Genomic DNA, 22,902 nt, shown 5'->3' on the forward strand with positions numbered 1-22,902 from the left:
ACCCGCCTGGCTTAGTTAAGAGGTTTTATTCCCTCCCTAACTTCAGGGGAAAATCCCTACCTGGGGAAACAACCTTTCTCGGAGAGGTGACCTTGGTTAAAACACAGCGCCAAGAAGGTGAGCAAATATATTAGGAACAGTATGCCATATATGCCAGGTCCCTTGAAACAGCAAGGATGGACCGGCTCCCGGCAGAGGACAAAGCCACAAGCTGAGGGTGGCAGAGCAGAGAAACAGAAGGAGCCTGGATCCTTAGTGAAGGCTCACACAGCTGCATCCATCCTGGCTGCCCGCCTCCTGTCTTTCTACGGGATGGAGCAGCAATCATAAATGAGCACAAGTACACCCTTCGCCGGGTTAAGCCACTGACAGCCGAATGTCCTGACACATCTGGGGATAGAAAGGGCAGATTGGGGATAGAAAGGAGGAGACCAGGCAGAGAGGGCTATGAGCAGGTTCAGGCAGAACGGCCGCACGGCCCAGGAGGAGGAGGGTGGAGTCCTGGCGACCATGCCTGCTGGCCCAGGGGGCCCACAGGAGGAGAGGCAGGCATCGGGGCAGAAGGAGTGAGTGAGTGATCGTGCTTGCAGGGATGTCAGGAGGAGAGGCCCTCACTGAACCTGGACTGGGCAAGGATGGGAATTGTGGGCCAGGGGACTGCGTATGACAGGGGGGCTGGTCATCCAGTGAGCAGGGAGGCCACCTTGTAAAGAACGAGGGAAGGCAGGCCGATTTGGGGACGCCCTGCTCTGTAAGGGACCTCTGCCTGCTTAGGGCCTTTCTTTCCCCAGTTCCTAGAACGAAGCTGACTGCCGTTTCCATGCCTGTAGCGCTCTTTCCGGGACCTCCGTGCTCATCCCACCTAGATCCCTATTCCCTAGTAAATTTCATCCTCAGCACTGCCAAACTGCCTTCTGTGACTTGCTGCCACCCCTGTCCACCTCCCTCGAGTATTTTTGGACGGATTTCCAATTTGATCCATGAACATGCCATCAGTCAAAACAATCTTTTTAATGAGCCTCTTGTCCTGACAGCTGTGTTTAAGATAGGCCATGGGAAACGGGTGATGGAAATCTAGAAAATTGTCCATTCTGGATGGAAACCTTAACATGTGCCTCACGCTCCTTCTCCTAAAGAGGATATTATGAATAGCGAAAAAGATGTAATCTGTGCAAATGAAAAAAAGATCTCTTAGATACTTAGGAAAGGATGAAAGGAAGGTGTAATTACCGAGCGCCGCCTGAGCACGGCACATGCAGCTTCCTGCTGTGTGACCTTGGGCCCAGCTCAGTGACCCTAGGGGTGGCTGATGTTATTCCTGCCTCCAAATGAGGAAACCGGCTCAGAGGGGTTGATGGACGTGCTGCACTCACACAGCTTGGCAGGGGCAGACGGAGCTCCAAGCTCGTGTCACCTGGCCCCTGCCTTAAGCTGCCACTGCCTTTCTGGCAGCCAAATGTTGATCAAATAAAATACCGCCTTCCTCTGGCATACACACACGGGTTTTGAGTTTCCAAGTCATCAGGAAGGGGGAGAATTAAATGCACAAGTTGAACACAGCCTCCCGTGTAGAAAATAAGGGGAAAAGAAAGAAGGTTGTAGGGGCATAACTAATTCCGAGTCCCTGGTGGGAAGCCAGGCTGCACAGAGGTCACAGGCCCTCCAGGCTCCGGGGGCGGGCTCCGACTCGAAAGAGGGGAAGGCCGGTGTCCTTTGTAATTACTGGGTGTGGTGGCAGAAGTGGGAACGGCGCCTGGCGAACAGAAAGGTCTCTCCTGGCCGCCGTAGTGTCGGCGTGATGGCGCTGACCAGTGAGCTCTCCCCACCGCTCTCCTGTGGGACTTTGGCTGCAGAACCACTTCCGTCCTGATGAAGCTGAGAGTGTGCAGCCCAAGCCACTTCTCTGCCATCACGAATTGCAGTCTCATCCCTCTCCCACCTTACAGTTTCCATGAACAGGAGGCTTGAAAGGGAAGAATATAATTTTTATTAATTATTATTTAGGTGAGGCAAGAAAAGTGTAATTTACGTGGCTTTTGTTGTTAATCCTCACTCGAGGATATTTTGCCAGAGAATGGAAGAGATGGGGAGAGACAGAAACGTCAATGTGAGAGACACATTGGTTGGTTGCCAACACATGAGCGCCTACTAGGCCAGGGATCAAGCTGGCAACCAACGTATGTGCCCTTGACTGGAATTGGACCTGGGACCCTTCAGTCCTTGGGCCAAAGCTCTAACCACTTAGAAAACCTGACTAGGGCCATGGCTTTTTAAAAAAAGGAATGAAGCCGAAACCGGTTTGGCTCAATGGATAGAGCATCGGCCTCCGGATTTCTCTCCCTTCCTCTCTGTGGAAAATCAATAAAATATATTTAAAAAAAATAATAAAAAATAAATAAAAATAAAAAAAGGAATGAAAGTGGGGGGATCATTTTTTAAAAAGAAAGAAAAGAAAGCTGGTTATAGAATATGATCTGGCCTTGGGTCTAGCCGTTTCAACAACTGAGCCATTACTTCCTACCTAAGCAAAACATTTTAAAAAGGAAAGACAAATACAGGGGAAGAGAGAGACTCTCAAGAGGTGGCTGTGAATTCTTAACACAAGCCAGATGTTTCACCTCTGTGGACCAGGCACCTGAACAAATGCTTGAGGTGACCAGATGTTGGTGTTGCACCCACAGGAGGAGAGGCATAAACCCAGGTTCCCAGCAGTGACGCAGCCCAGGGCCACCCAGTCCCAGGCAGTGAAGCCCTGTCAGCCTTCTGCGGCTGCTCACGCCCTTCAGAAGGCAGGGCTCAGCTCCCTCACGGGATAACGCACCCCCCACCCCCAGGTCACGTCACAGAGGCAGGGCTGCTTGACTCAGCTGCTCCATAACCCCAGCCTCTTCTCGTGCTAATGTTCCTGCAGCTAATAGAACAGACAGCTCCTCCCCCAGACCTGGCCTCCTCCCAGGCCCCAGAGCCCATCTACCTGAGCTGTCTGAGGGCTGAAAATCTCCGAATCCACCCGACCTCCCCGTTTAAAATGTAGAATGGCCATCTGCCAGCCTAGATTTTACACATCGGAAATAGTTTTCAGGATTGAACAGGGTGGCTCTGAGATAGAGCTGTATGTCCCGAGTGGAACAGTTCAGTGACACAGTGTTGGGAGAATAAAGGAAGTTGCAAATCCATAGATAACATATATCATTTTTGTGAAATTATGTGTATTTCTATAGACTTATATCTAATATCTGTATTATTCCTAGAGACATTTAAATTATCTGGGCAATACACACTGAACTCCTGAAATGGGAAGAGATTTCAAGAGATTTCTCTCACCCTCCTTCTTTGTCCAGTGCTCTGTGTTTTTACATTTCATTTTACTTTTTAACAAGCAGGCATTGCTTTTTTTCTTTTAACTTTTTATTCAGGAATATTATTGAGCTTACAGAAAAGCTACAAGTAAAACGGAACACCTGTCTCTATGCCCTTTACTCAGGTTTATCTGGCATTCACCCCAGTTGCTTTATTTATTTATTTGTTTAGTGAGAGATGTTGCAATATATATTTTTTTCCTGGTCTGTGAGTTTTCTATTTTCCCTTTTTTCTTACACGTTAGGAAGGCTACTGTTTATGTGTTTGCACTTTATTCACATGAGGTTTGGGGCACTCGTTCCATATCAGTTCCTGGCGATCTTCCTCATTCTTCGCAGCATCACTGTGTGTGCTAGTTAGTTCAGCTGCTGTCCTGTAGCTTGCGCTACTTTTGAAGGCAGAAAAGCAATAAAGATAAATAGTGGGAAGAAAATGTAAAAGCCACTGAAAAGAGCAAGAGGAAGCTCTGATAGAAAGTCTGTTCTTTTTAAAGTGGGTGGGCAGTGGGAGGAGTCGAGCCTGGAGTCCTGGGCTGCCTCTGCCCCAAAAATAGGGTAACCGGGGCAGCGGAAGGTCCAGTTGGCCTGAGGTCAGAGCCCTGGAAGCAGAGCCCAGACAGGGGTTGGAGCACCTCAGGGGGCCTCTAGGGAGCAGGGATGTAAGGCTGTAGGACAAGGCAAGGAAGGAGCAAAACTAGGCAAGGACATGTGCTCAGCTGGGCTGGGCTGCAGCCTCTCCCCGGAGCTCCAAAGCACAGATCCTACCGCACCGGATCCCCCAGCCCCCACGTACAGTAATCGGTAGGAATGATGAAGAATTTAAAGTAGTACATGTGATTAGGCTTGTTCATGGTTCCTGGCTCGTAGATCTTCAACGAATGATAGCTTTTACTGTTACGGTCATTACTCCCTTTTTTGCTTTCCCCCCCATAACAGCTTTATTGACATGCCTTACCAGTACGTACCATACAAGTCACTTAAAGTGTATAATTCAGCAGTTTTTAGATTATTTACAGAGCTGTGCATCCATCACCACAGTCAATTTGAGAACATTTTCATGACCCTATAAAGAAACCCTGTCCCTTCAGCAGTCACTCTCCCATTTCCTCCCCAACCCCCTCCCTCTCTCGGCCCTAGAAATCTTTCTATCTCCATAGATGTGCCTATTCTGGATATTTCATATAAATGGAATCATACAGTATATGGTCTGGGGGCTGACCTTTTGCTCCCTTGTGTCAGTCATTGGCTAAGCCCCTTCCCCCAGCAAGGGGAGGTGACCTCCTGAGTGAGGTGACCCTGGTTCAGGTCTCAGGAGAAGGGCAGCTGTGAACCCTTAGCAGCCAACCCTCCCAGGAACTGGAGGATGGACACAGGCCTATAAAGGGGGCTGGCGGGACAATGACAGAGTCCACCAGAGTACATTGTGAAAGGGTGTTGTTTAAGACTAAGGTGACGGGGTCATCCAGCACAATAAAAGAGCGGGGCGGGTGGTGGTTACTCAGAATTTCTGTACACAGAGACATACAGTATGTTGTCCTGGGCAGTCGTCCTTTTAACCTCTACAAGGCTCTCCCTTATACCATCACTAAGGAACAAAATCTCAGTGACCAGACTCCCACATCCTGGTGGGAATTTAAACCAGTTCACTTGTTGAAGGATGATTTGACAGTCGTATCAAAAGTCTAAACATTGGGAACATGAAAGAGTAAAATTCTCCCCTGAAATCAGGAAAGGATGTCTGCTTTCATCACTCCTGTTTAGCAGAATGTTGAAGTTCCAACTATTGCAAAAAGCAAGAAAAAGCGTAGAGGTGAAGAAAAAAGTAAAATTGACTCTATTTGTAGATGATGTGATTATTTACTTAGAAAATCCTAGGAATCTACAAAACAATTACTGTTACTATTAAACGAATGTAGCAAGTTCTCAGGATAGCTGGTTAATGAGCAAAAATTAATTATATTCTTATATACTAGCAGCAAACTATTATCAAGTGAAATAGTAAAAATAGTTCAGTTTGCAGTGTCACCAAGCAACATACAATGCCTAGAAATAACAAAGGATATGTAAGACCTCTGCCCTATGAATAACAAAATATTGCTAAGCATAATTAAAAACCTAGGTAAATGGAAAGATAAACCATATTCATGGAATGGAAGATTACTGTTAATGTGGCTTTTTCCCCAAGTTGATCTAGAGATTCAACATTATCAATAAAAACTTCTTTTGGGTAGAAATCTACAAGCTGATCCTAAGGTCTCTGTGGAAATGCAAGTTGACACATGAAAGGAAAAAGAAGAAGAAAGTTGAAAGACCTACCCTACCTGGGTTTAAGACTAACTATAAACCCACAGTGATCAAGACTGTTTGGCATTTAGTATTAAAGATAAGCAAATAAATCAGTGGAAGAAAAGTGAGTCCCAAGCATATATGGCCAATCACTTTGCATTAGAAGTGCTAGGAAAATTCTGAGAGCAACCTCAGTGTCCCTCACCAGTTGAGTGGGTAAACAAATTATGAGATATCCATATAATGGAATATTGCTCAGCAATAAAAAGAATTAACTCTTCATGCATGGACAAATCTTCAGAATTATGCTGAGTGAAAGAAAGAAGCCAGACCAAATAAAAAGTGTGCATACTAAGTATGATTCCATTTACATGAAATCCAAATTTATCTGTAGAGACAGAAAGCAAGCCCATGGAGGCCTGGGTCAGGGAGGCAAGATGGATGTGTCCATGATCTTGATCCTGGTGCTGGTTTCCGGGTGTGTAGATAGGTTAAAACTGGTCAAATAAGTGCAGTTTATGGTTCTTCAATTATACTAAGTTGTACCAAAAGACCAGAAGTATGCTTTGACCCAACAGTTCCACTTTCTTATAAAATTTGGAAATGATTGATCCTGGAGCCAGCCTTGTTTGTTTATGTGTCATTGTCACATTTTTTCCTCTGCGAACGTGCCTTGTAGTTGTGATACTATCATAATCTGGCATTTCTATTAAAGAAATATTCAGTGCTTTAGTTAATATAGTTGTGGCTCTCAGGTGGCTGCTATCTGTCATACACAGTACAGCTGTTTCTCACAACCGCAGCTTTACAAGGTGGCTGTTAAACTCCCCATTTTACAGATGATGAAACTAAGGCCATTCAGTGAAAAAGTGCTAAGACTGGGATTGGATTTCTACATCTTCCCCATTCAAAGTAAGGTAACTACCAGCTATACATGGCTGATCCAAATTGAGGTGGCTATAAGCATAAAATACATACTGGATTTTTAAGACTTAGTATGAAAATAAGAATAGAAAATTAGTAATATTTTATATATTGATTAAAAATTTAAATGATATTTTAGATATATTAGGTTAAATAAAACACATAACAAATTAATTTCAAATATTCCTTTTTACTTCTTTTAATGTAGCCACTAGAAAATTCAAAATTACATGTGAGGCTCATATGATAAGTTCTCTTGCACAGTGTTGCCATAGTGCTCTTTCCCCCTGTCTCTGTAAAGGCAACTAGCAAGTTAACAGTACATATTTGTGTTGATTGAATGTAAACTGTGTGCTGGTTAAACTTATAGTTTTGTTTACCGGTACATGTAAGCCCATTAGCTATTTAATTTCAAGCACAAATTGTCAGCAAGCAGTTCTTTGAAACATCTCAGGTCTGAATGACATGTCTAGAAGGAAAGATGTGGGCTCTCTCAGTTTAACGTGGATATAGAAGTCTCTATCTGACCTTCACATCAGATGTTCTTATGTAAAGAATAGCTGTGTTCATTAAAGCACTGTTCTCGGTTGGGCAGATACACTTGTCTCCCCTGATCAGGATGGCAGTTTTATTAACGAATTTTTAAAACTAAACTACGGATTACTGTTTTCTTTGTTGTTGTTTTCTTTATTTTTGAGAAGCACCATAGCTTCTAATTTTTGAAGAAGCAAGAAATCATGACTGAATTTTGATCTCCCAATGTGTGTGTGTGTGTGTGTGTGTGTGTGTGTGTGTGTATTTTAGATACTATGCTTTCCCCCAGTCACTGTGGCTGCTCCCATGCCACAAAGGAAGTCAGAGTGCATAATTGCAGCAGAGATTCCCCGGGCCCTAAAATATTTACTTTCTGGCCCTTTCGAAAAGGTTTGCAGATCCCAGGTCAGTTAAGTTACAAGTGATTCTACAAGAAGTTCCGTGGAAATGTCTTTAAGATCCTGTTCACATTGGCAGGAGTGGGGGTGCGGATCTGACCAGTGAGAGGCTGCAAGTGGAGCTGTGATCACCATGAGGGGAAAGGAAGACATGAACCTAAGGTTGGAATGTGGGTCCAGTTCCGTTTCAGCCAGTCTAGCCTCACCCTCTGGCCTTGCCTCCCCTGCCCTCCACCTGAGCCAGCATCTAACCTGGAACCCTGGTCCTGCCACGCACTGTCCCTGGAAAATACATGTAAGACTTTCTCCCCTGCCAGATGCCTGGTGAGGGTTCAAAAGGCCGGAGAGGAAATAACTGCTTGTTGGTGGCCAGTCAGCAGGAGCCCTCGGAGCCCTCACTGTTGTTATTTAGCTCCTGCCGCTTCCTAAACACACCTGCCTGCCTTTCTTTATTCCCGCCTCCCATTGGTGATATGCTTGGATTTTGCCTCCACTCGGCAGGTTTGTGGGTTGAGAGCGCTGACTCTGGGTTCAGGTCCCAGCCTGCCACCTCCAGGCTGAGGCAGGTGAACTGCTGTCTCTACATCCGTTTCTGATCTGCAAAACTGGGGTAATAACCATTTCTTCTTCGGGGGGAATTGTGGGATCGACGTAAAACATGTAAAGTGCTGTGAACAATGTCCAACAGGTAGTGAGTACTGCATAACTGTTACTCTTGATTACTCATTATTGTCACCATAATCATGATTCTACTTCAAGTCCCAGGTCTGACACAAGCCAAAAAAAAAAACCCAAAAAAAACAACCCAACACCACAGAATAAGTTAGGGATGTGCTGAGGTCAAAGCCACCCCCTGCAGGAAGCCTTCTTACTGGGCCTGTAGTGCCATGATCCTTGGCACTTTGTAACTCGAGGGCAGGGGTGGGAATGTCAGGCCGGTGGGCCGTATAAGGCCCTCGAAATCATTTGGTCTGGCCCTGCCAAGGCTTTAGGGGTGAGTTAATTAAATGTCTGACCAAGTATTGCAGGCTAATTTTTAAGTTGATAATTTTGTATGGCCTGCAAATGATGTTTAAATATCCATATGGCCCTTAGCAGAAAAGGGGTTCCCCACCCTGAGCTAGAGGGTAGACAGAGCAACTGCTGAGTCAGCCTGATCCAGACACACATCATAGCTGTGTTACTTGCTTCTGTCATTCTCCCTCCCCGGAGCATGGCCGAGCCTCTCCCTTCCCCTCCCCATTCCCACAGGTGTCACCTTTACCTTCCTCACTCCTGAGCTCTAAGGGCCCTTCCTTAACCTCTATAGCTTGTTTCCTAAACCCATTTCTTCTACAATTTAAAAAAAAAAAAAGTTACTTCTCTGTGCCTCATTCCCTCACCTGTCGAGGGGGAGGTGTGTGATGTCATCCTCGTGGGGGTCCTCCTGAGGCCTCACGGAGACGATGCGTATTGCAGGGCTCCGAGGGGTGTTCAGTAAACAGAGCACTGTACACCGTGCTGTCCCTTTCTGCCTTTCCTTACATTGCTGCCCAGCCACAGGCAGGCCTTAGGCCTCCACTTCTAGGAAAGGTTGATCTGGGTGCCCATTCCCTCCAGCTTCGTGCAAGAGGGAGCTTTGGCAAACGATTGTTCCCTGAAATTGGCCGAAGCAGCAGCATCCCGCCTCCCCCAGAGAACGTGACCGGCCTTTGCCTCCCACCTTCCCTAGCAGTCCTGGACCCGGCCCTGTGGCATGAGGGGAGATACCCGCGGTGGAACTCAGCGTGGTACTCTGGAATGTAGAATTCCCAAATTAGCAGCTCAGGCCGGGACGTCATAGGGAGAACCTCTGGCTGAATGAGCCTTGACCCTCTTTTGTAGGAGCAGCTGCGCCTGGCAGCCCTGCCGGGGAAGCACCTGTCCGCCCTTCGCCTGGCCCCCAGGCCTGTGGCCGTGGCCTCCTGGCTGCCTGCTGAGGAAGCTCCTTCCCTGCAGGAAGGGCTATTCCACCTGCTTCTGTGTAGCCACACCTGTCTTTCTCTTTTACTTTCCTTTTCTTGCTTTTTTTTTTTTTAGTCACTTTTTATTCCTTACCACTGAATAAATGAATGAATTTATTCGGGTGACTAATGATTTACAACAGAGCTTTCACATTTTCTGCTGGTGATGGAAAGGTCCATGGGATTTTCACAAGTGTATGCCCAGGCAGGATGAAGGGAGACGCTGTCCAGGCCTAAGTCACACAGAGGCTGTAAGAAGCCAGCCTTTAATATCAAAATTGTCCTGAGGTAGATCCCGACTTCCTGACTGATTCAAGGAGATTCCGATATTAGAATATTAAATTATCCAGAGATTGCATCCTAATCCTCTGGTTGATTTGAAATGAATTTGAATTAAGACAGCTTAAAAATAGCTTTTATAGCATCTTTATGACTTGATACCGTGGAGAAATAAACATGAACCTGATGCCACAGACGTCATCCTCTGTTGATTCAGAGGCTGCCTTTGCCAGGAATTCTTCTAGTGGTCATCGAGAAGGTGCTTGCCATCCCCGTGTGGCAGTTCATAATTCACCAACAACCTGTACGTAACACTCAATTAAGGAACCACAGAGGCATGTTGGCCAGATGACTGATGGACAGCCGAATGGAAATTCTGCACCACTCTGGAAAACACGGCTAAAATCAATCCCCCGTGAGGGAAACCATGACTTATTAATACATTCTCTGCCTCCACTGAGTCGTGAATCACTGCTTTCCTATCAAAAGCTAATAGAAAGCCAAGATTGGTAAAACTTCTTACAAGTCCTTGTGGACTGTCGGTGTAAAAGGGGCAGGACCGGAACCTGAATAGGAGCCTGCATGTCGCAGAACCAGCACGTGGAGTCTGTCCCACTCCAGGGTGAGCAGCTGGCCCTGCACTGGAGGGGCCTGGCGGGCGGGGGTTGGGGGGGACAAGGAAGGGGAAGAGGAGGAGCACCTATTGTTTACCGACACCCAAACGCTCCTCCAAACCTGTCATTATTCATCTTACAAATGAGGAAATCAGGCTCACAAGTTTCAGGAACCTGCCAGAAGTCCCAGAGGACAGAACTGAGTCTGCAAGGCCCGGTGGGAGTTTGGAATCCTGCATGACCTTCCATCTGTTCACTTATTACATGATCATTGCGTCAGTCCTTGTTCAGGACTCAAATGTCCAGTCCCTGGTATTGGGGTGGGGGTGGGGTGGGAGCTCTTTTACCGGAGGGGAGAAAGGGAGAAGGTTCTGGGCACAGTGGCTCTGCTCGCTGACACCTCTTTCAGCTTCTTTTCTAGCCCCCTTTAGGCTTTGCTCCTGTAAGAATCCGTCACATTTTCTGTCACTTGGGACCTTAACAATAAATAGTGAGCCCTGGGGGCCTGGAGAGGGAAGGGGATGGGGCCGTACACTGCAGAGGAGCCCAGCTCTGGAAGTTCCCGCCCCTCGAACAATCCCCATTAATGATCCCATCTCTGCAAATGCCGATTGATATGGCGTGAAATTTGAACGTAAATGAGTTTTTACAGCTAATTACAGCTAATGCGAGCAACTTTCAAAATTGCCAAACATTCCTTCCAGAATAGTACAGTTTGCAACTATGAATTAGGCATAAAGAGCCAAATTTCATAAACATCATTTAGCATACAACAGAATTGTACTGCTAAGTGCTTTCCCACCGGCCATTAGGAGCTCCTCGAGGCGGCACTAATCGCACATGCCCGCTTGGTCTCTGCTGGCCGCAGGCGTTGAAAGCCTGGAAGGCAGCGGGGGAGGCGGTCATTGCCTAGGCTGAGCCGGAGTAGTCAGGAGCCCTCACGTCTCCATTTGCAACAAGGACCAATGGGCACACAGCTCGGGCTCAGGTGGTGGCCCCTCCATCGCTTCTGTCATCTTTTCCTGGTCCATCTGCCAGGCCACCTCTAAGCTGCTCATCTCACCTTGATGTTATTTTTGTTGGCGATCACCAGACCAGTTCCTGACCACTGCACACATTACAGTAGTAAAAATGTAGAAAGTGAAGCCTCTCACCGATCCCACCCAACCACCCTCATCTGAAATCACCACGTTTAGGAGTTGAGTGTATTTCTCTCCCTTTCAGGTGGGGATACAAACACATTCACACACACCCTCGTATACATACCCCATCTTTATTTTTTTACAAAAAACAGGATCATACGACACTTAATTACATCTTCCTGTTCACACTGAATATTTGGTGCCTTTCAAGGTCAGTATATGTTAGTCTGCCTCTTCTTTTAACGCACATACTATAATTATCCAGTCTCCCATCAGTGCGCATTACAAACAGTGCCTCAGTGGACACTGTACTGTAATTTCTACCCACAGACACCACACACCTAGGAGTCTTCGCCGGGTATTTCTGAAGGATACATTTCTACAAAAATGGTGCTGTTGGGTCAAGGGCACAATAAAATATGAGAAGAGAGCATCTAGTACCCTCTGAAATGTGGTGTATCTGTTTGCATCTCATAAGAGGAAATGGAAATAGCGGTGTCTCCCACCCTTGGCTGTGGGGAGGCCTGGGTCACCTTCCTTCCCACCCCCAGTTGTGGACCTCACCTGGCAGACAGCCACACCTGCCCAGGTGGGCCTCGGTTCCTGCCACACACTTGCAGCTTTGGTCTGAGCGCTCTATCAAAAGTCTCCCAGAATCCTACTCACCAGCAGCAGCTGCTGTAAACATCTCGAACCTATTTCCTTTATGCTCTTTTGAATCATTGTCATATGCAGAACTGCTTCATCTCCACAAAGGTCCCTCCTGCTACCCTCCTATAACCACCCCCACCTCAGTCCTTTCATCTCTGCTCCGACCTCAGCAACCATGTCTATAATGTGTCATGTCGAGAATGTGATGTAAGGGGAAATCAGACAGCACGAAACCTTTTGGCTTTCTTTCATCAGCATGCTTCCTTGATACCATTCAAGCAGTTGCATCAGTCATTCCTTGCTTTTGTGTCGCTGAGTAGTATTCCCTGGTGTGGATGTGGTCGTTCCACCATCCACCTGTCAGAGGGCATGCAGGTTGCTTCCGTTTTCTGGCTCGTACACGTAAAGCTGCCATGAATATCCAGGTACGGATTTTTGAGTGAACGTGTATCGAGGGTTCCGTCGCTGGGCCGTGTGGGGTTGCATGTTCAGAGATCTAAGAAACGGCGAGGCGGCTATCCAGGGTCGTGTCCAGGTCCCCTGCACCAGAGCCAGCGTGTGTGTGAGTAACCTTTTAAATATTTTGTTTGGTTGGTTCTCCCCCCACCCCCTTTGCTGATTAAAAGCTACATATCCCATTTCTGGCCTTTTGGAAATGATACGTGTGTGTTTGTTAGTTAATTTTAAATTTTGGAACAATTTTAGACAACATAAAAATTCCAGATACAATACAGAGAACTCCCATACCCACTTTCCATAGTGTTACTGTCTTATGCAAATAGGGTACATAAAGCCCACAGTCAGATTCCCTTACCTTTTCCGTAATGCCCTCCTGCTCAGGAGCCCACCTGGCATGCCGCCTATAGCTGGTCATCGTGCGGCCTGTCTCCTCATGGCTGTGGCAGTCTCTCCGACTTGCCTTGTGTTTAGTGACCTTGACAGCCTGGAGAACTACTGGTCAGCATGTATAGAATCTGTCTGATGTTTTCCTCATGTCGGGGTCATGGATTTGGGGAAGATCACACAGTAAAGTGCCATTTTCATCACAATTGCATCAGGGCACGTCTGTCAACATGACTTATCATCATGGCTGGTGTTTGTTCAGTCTCCCCTGAAACTTACTCTCGGAAGGCGGTCACTATGCACAGTCCTCACACGCCTCAGGGCGGGGCAATATGCCCACCCCCTTGCGGGCAGAACATCTATAAATTAGTTGTTACTCTTCAGTAGGGGAGATCTGCGTCTTTCTCCCACATGTATTTGTGTACTTAATCATTTACATTAGTTGGACTCATGGATATTTTTATACTTTGAGTTATAATTTAATACTAGTTTTGTTTTCTGAAATTGTTAAGTTTGGCCACTGTGTCCCTTAGACATGCCTCCAGCATTGTGAGGTTTTAAGCACTTGCTTATTTCCCGGCTCTGCAAGATACTCCAGGCTCAGCTAGTAAGTTTCCTGCCCAGCCCTCTAGTCAGTTATTTCTCCGCGGATCCATTGCCTGTCTTGTTAGAGAATGGTGTGAGAAACCCAGACCTGGATACTAGGCGTGCTCATTGCTAATACATGTCCTTGCTTCTCAGGCACTCCCAGATGACAGAGCAAGGACGTGTGTGTCTGGATACTCACCTGTGTGTTTACACATCTGTAAATATTTCCGTATGTAACCATTTGCTTTGATGTTAAGCTAAACATCATTCTGATATGTCCAACTCTAATCTATTACCACATGGATCATTCTAGCCTCCTCCCTTTCCCCTACCTTTTCATTTTTTTATTGAGCTATATAATTCACACACCATAAAATTCACCCTTTTAAAGTATAAAATTCACTGGTTTTAATATGTTCACAAGGCTCTGCAGCCATCCACTGTCTAATTGCAGGCATCTTACCATTCCCTAAGGAAACGCTGTGCCTGTGAGCAGTCATCCACCTTCCCTTTCTCTCCCCAGCCCCTGACAAGCAATAATCTTCCTTTCTCTGTGGATTTGCCTGTTTTGGACATTTTCTAGAAATGGAGTCATACAGTGTGTAGCCTTTTGTATCTAACTCCTTTCACTCAGCATACTGTTTTTGAGGTCAGTCCCTGTTGTAGCAGTGTCAGTACTTTGTTCCTCCTGTGACTGAATAACCCATTATATGGATGTACCACATTTCGTTTACCCATTCATCAGTTAATGGACATTTAGCTTGTTTACACTTTTAGGCTATTGTGAATAATGCTGTTATGAACATTCATGTACAATTGTTTGCAATAATGGGCATTTTCATTTCTCTTGACTTATATACCTAGGAGTAAATTGCTGGGTCATGTGGTCACTATATGTTTAACATTTTGAGAAATTGCCAAAGTGTTTTTACAAAACTGCTACACCATTTTATATCCCCACCAGCACTGTAGGAGGGTTCCAATTTCTCCAAATCCCTGTGAACACTTGTTATCTTCCATCTTTTTTATTTTAGCCATTTTAGTGGGTGTGAAGAGATATCTCGTGGTTTTGATTTGCATTTCCCTGATGGTTGATGATGCTAAACATCTTTTTATGTGCTTATTGGTCATTTGTATACCTTCTTTGGAGAACTGTTTGTTCAAATTATTTGCCCATCTATCAATTCGGTTATTTATTGTGTATGGGTGTGTGTGTGCGTGTGTGCATGTGAAAATGTTTATTTCCATTATGCTAAGCGAAATAAGCCAATCAGAGAAAGACAAGTATTGCATGATCTCACTCACATGTGCAATCTAATGAACAAAATAAACTGGTGAACAAAATAGATCCAGAGACATAGAAGCATGGAACAGACTGTAGAATCTCAGAGGGAAGGTGGTGAGTGGGACGAGAGCAAAGAGCTTGTATGCATGTATGCATAACCCATGGACACAGACAATAGGGTGATGAAGATGGGGGGGGTGGCTAGCAGAGGTCTATGATCGGGGAAGGGGACATATGTAATACTTTCAACAATAAAGATTTTAAACGTTTTTTTCTTCAGCCCCAATGTAAAAAAAAAAAATGATTTGGGGATGGAGAGGATAGGACAACTATTAAATGTGGTGAAGAAATTTCATAGGCCTAAAGAAACTATTAAGAGGAAGAATGAATTAGATTTATATCGTGAATAGAATCCTACTTATAAAAACACAAATCAGCTTGAATTTCTGAACAATTAGTAAGATTCAAAGTGACAATTTTCTATTGCAATCTCATTCTTAATGTTCTCCCAGAATCCCTAATCCTGGGAAATGCGGAGCAAAATGTGGCCAGAGGTTCATGCCTTTTTCCAACATTATCCCACCAGCCATCAAAGGTGGTAAAGATTTAGCCATGGCAGAGGGGAGCTCCAGGTCAAGTCTCTCCATTCTCTTTTGCTCTGCACTTTAGTTGATCTGACAAAAGCGTCTGACATCACACTTAACGCTCCTCAAGATAAACCAGCCAGAGTAAGAAATCCCATTTACTTCCCTCCTCAGTTCAAAGCCATGTTTTATTTTTAAAGTAGTTGCATATTCTGTTATGCACTGTAGTAGATTGTGGTGAACTGAAGGTTGTAAAGAGCTAATAAATGTATGGGCCTCTTAATGTGCAAAACCAAATAATTCCTAAAAGAATTGTAATCTTTTATAAATAATCTTTAAGTTTCCTGTAAATGTAAAAAAATTTTGAACAGATTGTTAAAGCCAATACTTAATACAAACACCGTAGAAGGTGGGGCAGGGTGTCATTCTGAGACCTATCTTGGCTGGTTTCTGGGTACCTTGTGGCGAGAATGAATCCTACTCCGAAGCCTGTGCTTTCTCTGTCCCCTAATGGTGGCCACAAGCCTTTCTGGTTATTTCTTTTTATTGTTGAATTGGAAGAGTTCTTTTTTATTTTCTGGATATTACACCTTTATCAGATACATGACTTGCAAATATTTTCTCCCATTCCATGGGTTATCGTTTCATTGTCTTGATAATGTTCTTTTCCAATTTTTAAAATTTTGTATGAAAGCAAATTCATTATATCTACATGAGATGCAACTTTTTTGTATTCCCATTCCTTCACTTCTCTTACTCTTTGGCAACCATCACCTCGTTCCCTATATCTGTGGGTCTGTTTCTCGTTTGTCCATTTATTTTATTTTGGATTCCACATATAAGTGAAATCATGTGGTGTTTGTCTTTCTCTGTTTGATTTATTTCACTTAGCATAATACTCTCTAGGCCCAGCCATGCTATCTCAATGATAGATTTCATTCTTTTTATATATCTGAATAATATTTCCTTGCATGTACATCCACGTCTTCTTTATCCATTCATCTATTGATGGACATCTAGGTTGCTTTCATATCTTGGCTATTACTGGTAATACTGTAATAAATGTAGGGATGCATATGTCTTTTTGATTGGGTGTTTTTGTTTCTTTGGATAAATACCCAGAAGTAGAATTGATGGATCATATAGCAGCTCTATTTTTAATTTTTTTGAGGAATCTCTGTACTGTTTCTACATTGGTTGTACCAGTTTACAATCCCACCCACAACAGTGTCTGAGGGTTCCCTCTCCACATCGTGCTAACACTGATTTTTTGGTTAATTGACAATAGCCATTCTGACCAGTGTGAGACAATACCTTGTGGTTTTAATTTGCATTTCCCTGATGATTAGTGATGTTGAGCATCTTTTCATTTGTTGGCCATCTGTGTGTCCTCTTGGGAGAAATGTCTATTGAGGTACACTTTCCATTGTTTAATTGGATTTGATTTTTTTATTTTTATTTTTTTAGTGTTAAGTTGTATGAGTTCCTTATGTATTTTGGATATTAACCCCTTATCTGATGTGTCGTTGACAACTATCTTCTTCCATTCAGTAGGTTGTTTTTTTGTTTTGTTGATGGTTTCCTTCACTGTGCAAAAACATTTTAGTGTGATGAAGTCCCCTTTGTTTTTTGATTCTTTTGTTTTCTTTGCTTGATGAGACATATCCAAAAAAAAAAAAAAATGTTGCTATGAGTGATGTCAGAGAGTTTACTGCCTATGTTTTCTTCTAGGAATTTTAGCGTTTCGGGTCTTACATTTAAGTCCTTCATTTATTTTCTGTTTGTTTTTTATATGGTATAAGAAGGTGATCTAGTTTCTTAATTTCTTTTCTTTCTTTCTTTCTTTTTTTTTTTTCATGTATCTGTCTAGTTTTCCCAAAATCGCTTAATGAAGAGACTGTCTTTACCCCATTGAATATCCTTACCTATATTGTCATAGATTAATTGTCCATATAAGCAAGGATTTATTTCTAGGCTCTCTTTCCTAGTCCATTGATCTAAATATCTGTTTTTATGCCAGTACCATGCTGTTCTGATTATTGTAGTGGTATAGTATAGTATGATATCAAGGAGCATCATACCTCCTACTTTGTTCTTTCTCAAAATTTCTTTGGCTATTCAGGGTCTGTTGTGGTGTCATATAAATTTTAGGATTAGTTATTCTAATTCTGAGAAGAATGCCACTTGTATTTTAATAGGGGTTATATTGAATCTATATATTGCTTTAGGTAGTAAAGACATTTTAACAATATTAATCCTTTCATTCCACAAGTGGGTATAGCCTTCCATTTATTTATATCTTCTTAATGAAGGTTTGGAAGTGGTAAACTTTTAGTCTTTATGTGTCCAAACATGTATTTATTTTGCCCTTAAACTTGAATGATGGTTTAACTAGGTATAAAATTTGAGGTGTGCAGTTATTTGCCCTCAACATTTTGAAGATATAATGCCTTGATTCTGTTATTGCTCAGATGCCCCTATCTAATTGTCATTCCTTTGTAATACTTTACCCTGTTATCTTAAGCTTTTTTCTCTTTCATGCTCAACAATTTTACTTGATATGAAAAGCTCTCAGCTATTATTTCTTCAAATCAGTCTTACTACTATTTACTCATTCCCCCTGTTCAGTTTCTCTTGAGAACCCACTGATACCTCGTAATCTATCTTTCGGGTTCTTTGAACTGCTTGTTCATATCACTTGTGACTGGGTCTCCGTGTCGTCCTCAGTTCAGTTCCTCAATTCTGCCTTTTAATTCACTAATATCACATGAGATCTTTGATTAGAGCCAAGTCTAGAATGTATGCCATTTGTTGAGAGTTGCTTTTGTTTTAAATTTTAATGTCTTTTTTGTCCACCATTTCTAAATTTTCATTATCAACTATTCTCATTCAATTTATGCCTGTTTTGCTTCATAGCAAGTATGGATATTGGTCCTTTACTTAAATTAGCCCATTTATTTAAAATATTTCCCAGGCAGTTTTATATCGATTTAATCTGGAATGAATTTGTGTTCCTAATTGAAGAGTTTGTAGACCATCTTACTTAGCATGAGATTTCTTTGTGGGTGGTGGAATTTTTTAATTTCAGGTTCAGTTTGAGTAAGAGATTTCTTGGTTTTGTTTTTCTCTTACTTTCTCTCTTGAATAACTTCTCCCTGTCTATGGTTTCGGTTACTTCCACCCCAGCCACCGTCCAGGACCAGGCCTTATAATACAGTGATTTATTGGGAAAATGCGTTTCAGTTCCTAGACTTGAGCCTGTGTCATCCTTCCTTCCTAGACCCACGGGCTGCTATGAGCCCTAGCCCTATGGTGTGCTGGAGACAGCTCCTGTCAGCTCACAAAAATCAATGATTAAATTTTAAGGAATCTCGTGAGCTGATTGTTAAACAGCCATTGTTTAATTATGAACTCACCATTAAGTAAATTATATTAAACAGTAAAGATAATAAACACTCAAAACTTAGCATTTTATCTTGCCATACATTTCTAATATCCATGCTCTAAAGGTTGCAGCATTTGTGTCCGTGTAGTGGAAACACTATAGCATGGTGCTCGAGGCATCTCTTCCTCTCCAGTTCAACAACATCATGTTGGTCATTTGAAAATGGCCATGATAAGAGTGTTCAAACCATGGAGATTAGGAAACATTACAAATCAGATCTTTTGTGTGTGTGTACATGTGTGCGAAATACTTGTTTAACATACCAGCACAGCATTGCCCCGGCCCCGGGCATCGGGCAACAGGCGATAGCCGTTTTCTTCAGTTCCTCCCGTAAAATAGGCACTCCCGCCACCTCATTTCAAATGGGGGTCAGCTTCGTTTCCTCCTCTCAGAAAGAGCTTTCCGTCCCGGTTATCTCACCATAAGTGCTTACCTCCCAGAAGCAAAGTAACCCACTCATGGCTCGGCCTTCCTGCTTTGTGTCTGGTCCATGGCATTATTTGTTTGGATGCTGAGGTGGCCTCTGTCCTTCGGTTTTCTCTTTTATGTGTTATCCATCATTGCTTTAAGCTTGAGGTGAGAAGATGTACATTAAATATTGAACATGCTGTTTCCATCTTGACCAGAACTCCATCGACATTATTTTTCATAGACGTGTAACTTCGATTGTATGGCTTTCATAATGCCCTCAAAAGATTTCCTTCAGACTTCGTCATCTCTCCCCATCATTCACCTTCTGTTCCTTGTCTGTTTTTCCCTAATACTTTCCTGGACCAGTTGTTAGGACAAGCATGATAACATCTATAATAATAAAAGCATAAAATGCTAAGTAGACCAGATGGCTGAATAACCTTCCAGATGACCTTTCAGATGACCTTCCGGACGAAGCCAGGGCTGGGAGGGCTGAGGCAAACCGCCGTAGATGCAAAGGCCCAGCCCCTTGCACAAATTTCATGCATCGGTCCTCTAGTTGTATATATGAGCTATCCTTGAAGATTCTGGATGTCACATATGCTGCCTCTAAATTATTATACACTGAATAATAGTACGTATGTAATATAATAATATATTACTGTTCCAACAAGAAAACATGGGAGCCCTAAGTTACCTAAATGGAAATCCTTGGCCCCCTAATGTTTTCTCCCTTCCCTGCAGGTATCAAAGCTGTGTTCTCGGGCCACTACCACAGGAATGCTGGGGGTACCTACCGGAACCTTGACGTCGTGGTATCATCTGCCATCGGATGCCAGCTGGGCAAAGATACCCACGGGGTCCGAGTCGTGGTGGTCACCGCTGAGAAGATCGTTCATCGGTACTACAGTTTGGACGAGCTGAGTGAGAGGGGAATAGAAGGTGACCTGATGGACTTAATGAAGGAAAAATGATTGCCGTTATGACCCAGTCGCTTCCACTTCCACTGTCTTTTAATTTTGCCAGAAACAGCAGCTTCTGAATAAAGAAGTATCCAGGCAGATTTGTGAATTTATGTCCTTTGCGTAAATCAGAGAGCCGGGTCCTATTCTGAATTACTTTTGAAGTAGAACCGCCTTCCCTTTAAGAAAGAGAAGGGGCTGGAGAAGGGCTGGAGCCTGGGAATAGGAGAATAAATGATGCTGGAATTTCTCTGTATGAGTGTTTGAATAACCTTTCCTGAGTGTGTTTCTCAACTATCTCAAATTCTCTGTTGTTAAGTCAAATTGTTTTCTCGCAGTTTATGGTGAGTGCCTACCTATGGACCTCAATCCCAACTGGTATCCACGTGTAATCTCGGGTAATCCTCCAACAAACTGCATCTCATCAGTTAAATTGTAGTCATGGCTCTGACGCTTGGCAGCAGGAAGGTCATCTCCTCTCCCTCCTAACAAAGCAGACAACTCTCCTCCTACCAGAGGTGTGCAGGCACTCATTTCCACACGGAGCTATCAGAGCCAAGGCCTGTGCTGGTGATCAGTTGGTACAAGTCAGCGCTGAGTGTGCCTTCTTGGTGACTAGAACAGTCACCTTTGCACCTACATTAGCCATCTGCAAAAGCCTCATCCAAGAGGCCAGAGCCAGAGCCCTGAGGTCACCAGCGCACGTTCTGAGTTTATTCGGGTCACACCGGCTGCTGCAGGAACTCCACAGGTTGCTGTCCTCACACGATCAGAATGACTCTCCACTCCTGAGACGCTTCACTGCGTTGACATTGACAGGAAAAGTGGGAATTGAGACAAGAGTTCTCAAAAGAATCAAAGCAGAAATTTCGGTGAGGCAAAACCTGCTTCCAGCCGCTTTAATGGAATTGGTGCCGCCTTTGATTCACGGCCCCAGAGCAGGCGAGCGAGGATGGTGAAAGTCGGCACTGTTTCCATGCCGGCTGCTTTGCTGCGTCTTCTCCGCAGCTCCTTTCACTGTGCTGTTTCATCCACGTGGTCTGCTCTGCAGATGTCCTGATGGGACATCTCCCAGTCCTGCCAGGAACACCTCACAGCATCACGCAGTAGCACTTCCTCACTCCGAAATGCCTTCAACAACCCGCTGCTTACAAATGAACTGCAAAACCCATCAAGACTTTCTCGTTAAAAGTGTTAGTCAACGTAGCAAAACCAGGAGAAAGTAAATAGAAAGATAATTGGATATGTAAATTCATAAGGAACAAAAGACAAGAAGTTAATTGTACTATAGATCGGTGACACACTAGCTCATTGTTACGTGGCACAGGAAAATTAAAAATGTTCAAAATTAGAATGCCCTTGTTTGGGGATTTTGCTGCGTTCTTGCTTTGTATTCATTTTTTCTTTACCACAGGTGCGGAGGTGAGTTCAGGAAGAGGAAACACAGTAAGTGGCGTAACTAACAGCCACATGTGTGAGGCGTGGGAGGCGGGAACACTGAGGATTAGCTGCCAGGATCCTGTGCCCGGCCCATAAACACGGGCGTGGGCTCCTGGGAGGGGAGAGGGAAGCACAGGCTGACCCAGCGTCTCTGTGGCGTCACGGGTGCCAACGCTCTGGACTGTGGCACCGGAGTTTTGGCAGAGGATATGGAGATCATTAAAAGCAGAAATTAAATTTACTAAGCCTCCCTCCCAAAAACCTATCAAGTAAAAGAACTGATTCAAAACACAGCAAGAATGTGCTAACAATAGGGAATCCTGCGAAACCCTCACCATTTTTAAAGTAACCGAACAGCAGTATTCTCATGGTGAGAGGTTCAGGAAGACGTTAGGAAGTGATTCTGTAAATAAGCACGTATCTTCCTGAAAATAGGTAAGTACCAATGCATCCACTTATGATTCCTTTTTCTTAAAACAGGGATGATAAACAAGTGCCTTCTACTGTGAAAAACAAGAAAACACTCCTGGTCATACGTGCGTGGTGTGGGAGTGTTTCTTCTGTTCTACACGCTGTGTGAAGGGCTTTGGCTCAGAGAGGCCGTGCCGCTTGGCCGAGGTCACACAGCTCCTCCGAGGGGAAGGACGGACCAGGAAGCTAGCAGCCCCACTGCTAAGCCTGTGCTCAACACTGTCCTCTCTTCCTGGAAAATGCTTTGAATGGTGACAGTGGCTCAGTTGGTTGGGCGTCATTCCACGTACCAAGAGGTCACCAGTTCACTTTGCGGTCGGGCACATGCCCAGGTTTCCGGCTCAGTCCCCCGTGGGGGTCATACAGGCGGCTGCTGATTGATGTTTCTCTATCTCTGTTCCTCACTCTGTAGAATCAATTTTAAAAAAAAATGTACCAGCTCTGCCCTTGGCAACACTACCATACTTGGCACCTTTGACCATCTCTCCTGGGCAAGAACCCAGTGTTAGCTGGAAAACCTGGGACTTCATCCGGGTCCACAGAGCCCCTTCTCTGAATTGCACCAGGTTCGTGGTGGCAAAGCCTGTCCCAGACGCAGATGATTCCAGAGGAAGAATTTTCACTGGAGGAGGTGGGAAAGCGGAATTGAACTATAATGGGCCACGGGACACAGCTCTACCCACAGCGGTAAACGCTGTCAGATG

General features: G+C 44.3%; 1 protein-coding gene and 1 long non-coding RNA gene across 2 annotated transcripts in view; one reads left to right on the forward strand and one right to left on the reverse strand.

Moving 5' to 3' along the window:
* The window catches only part of CPPED1 (calcineurin-like phosphoesterase domain containing 1), a 109,356-nt gene extending 88,815 nt beyond the window's left edge, over nt 1-20,541 (forward strand). The window contains exon 4 of the mRNA XM_006776274.2: nt 20,070-20,541. Coding sequence (XP_006776337.1) covers nt 20,070-20,299 — 230 coding nt within the window. The 3' untranslated portion in view covers nt 20,300-20,541. The remainder of the gene's footprint in view (nt 1-20,069) is intronic.
* LOC107185066 lies at nt 13,225-21,430 on the reverse strand. Its single transcript, XR_001515986.1, has 3 exons — nt 21,354-21,430; nt 18,756-18,758; nt 13,225-13,234 (listed from the first exon to the last, which is right to left on the reverse strand). It is a non-coding gene; the product is annotated as an uncharacterized LOC107185066 (long non-coding RNA).
* Between the last annotated feature and the right edge of the window lie 1,472 nt (nt 21,431-22,902).

The sequence above is a fragment of the Myotis davidii genome, unplaced genomic scaffold, assembly GCF_000327345.1.
Source record: "Myotis davidii unplaced genomic scaffold, ASM32734v1 scaffold209, whole genome shotgun sequence".
In the NCBI taxonomy this organism is placed as follows: Eukaryota; Metazoa; Chordata; class Mammalia; order Chiroptera; family Vespertilionidae; genus Myotis; species Myotis davidii.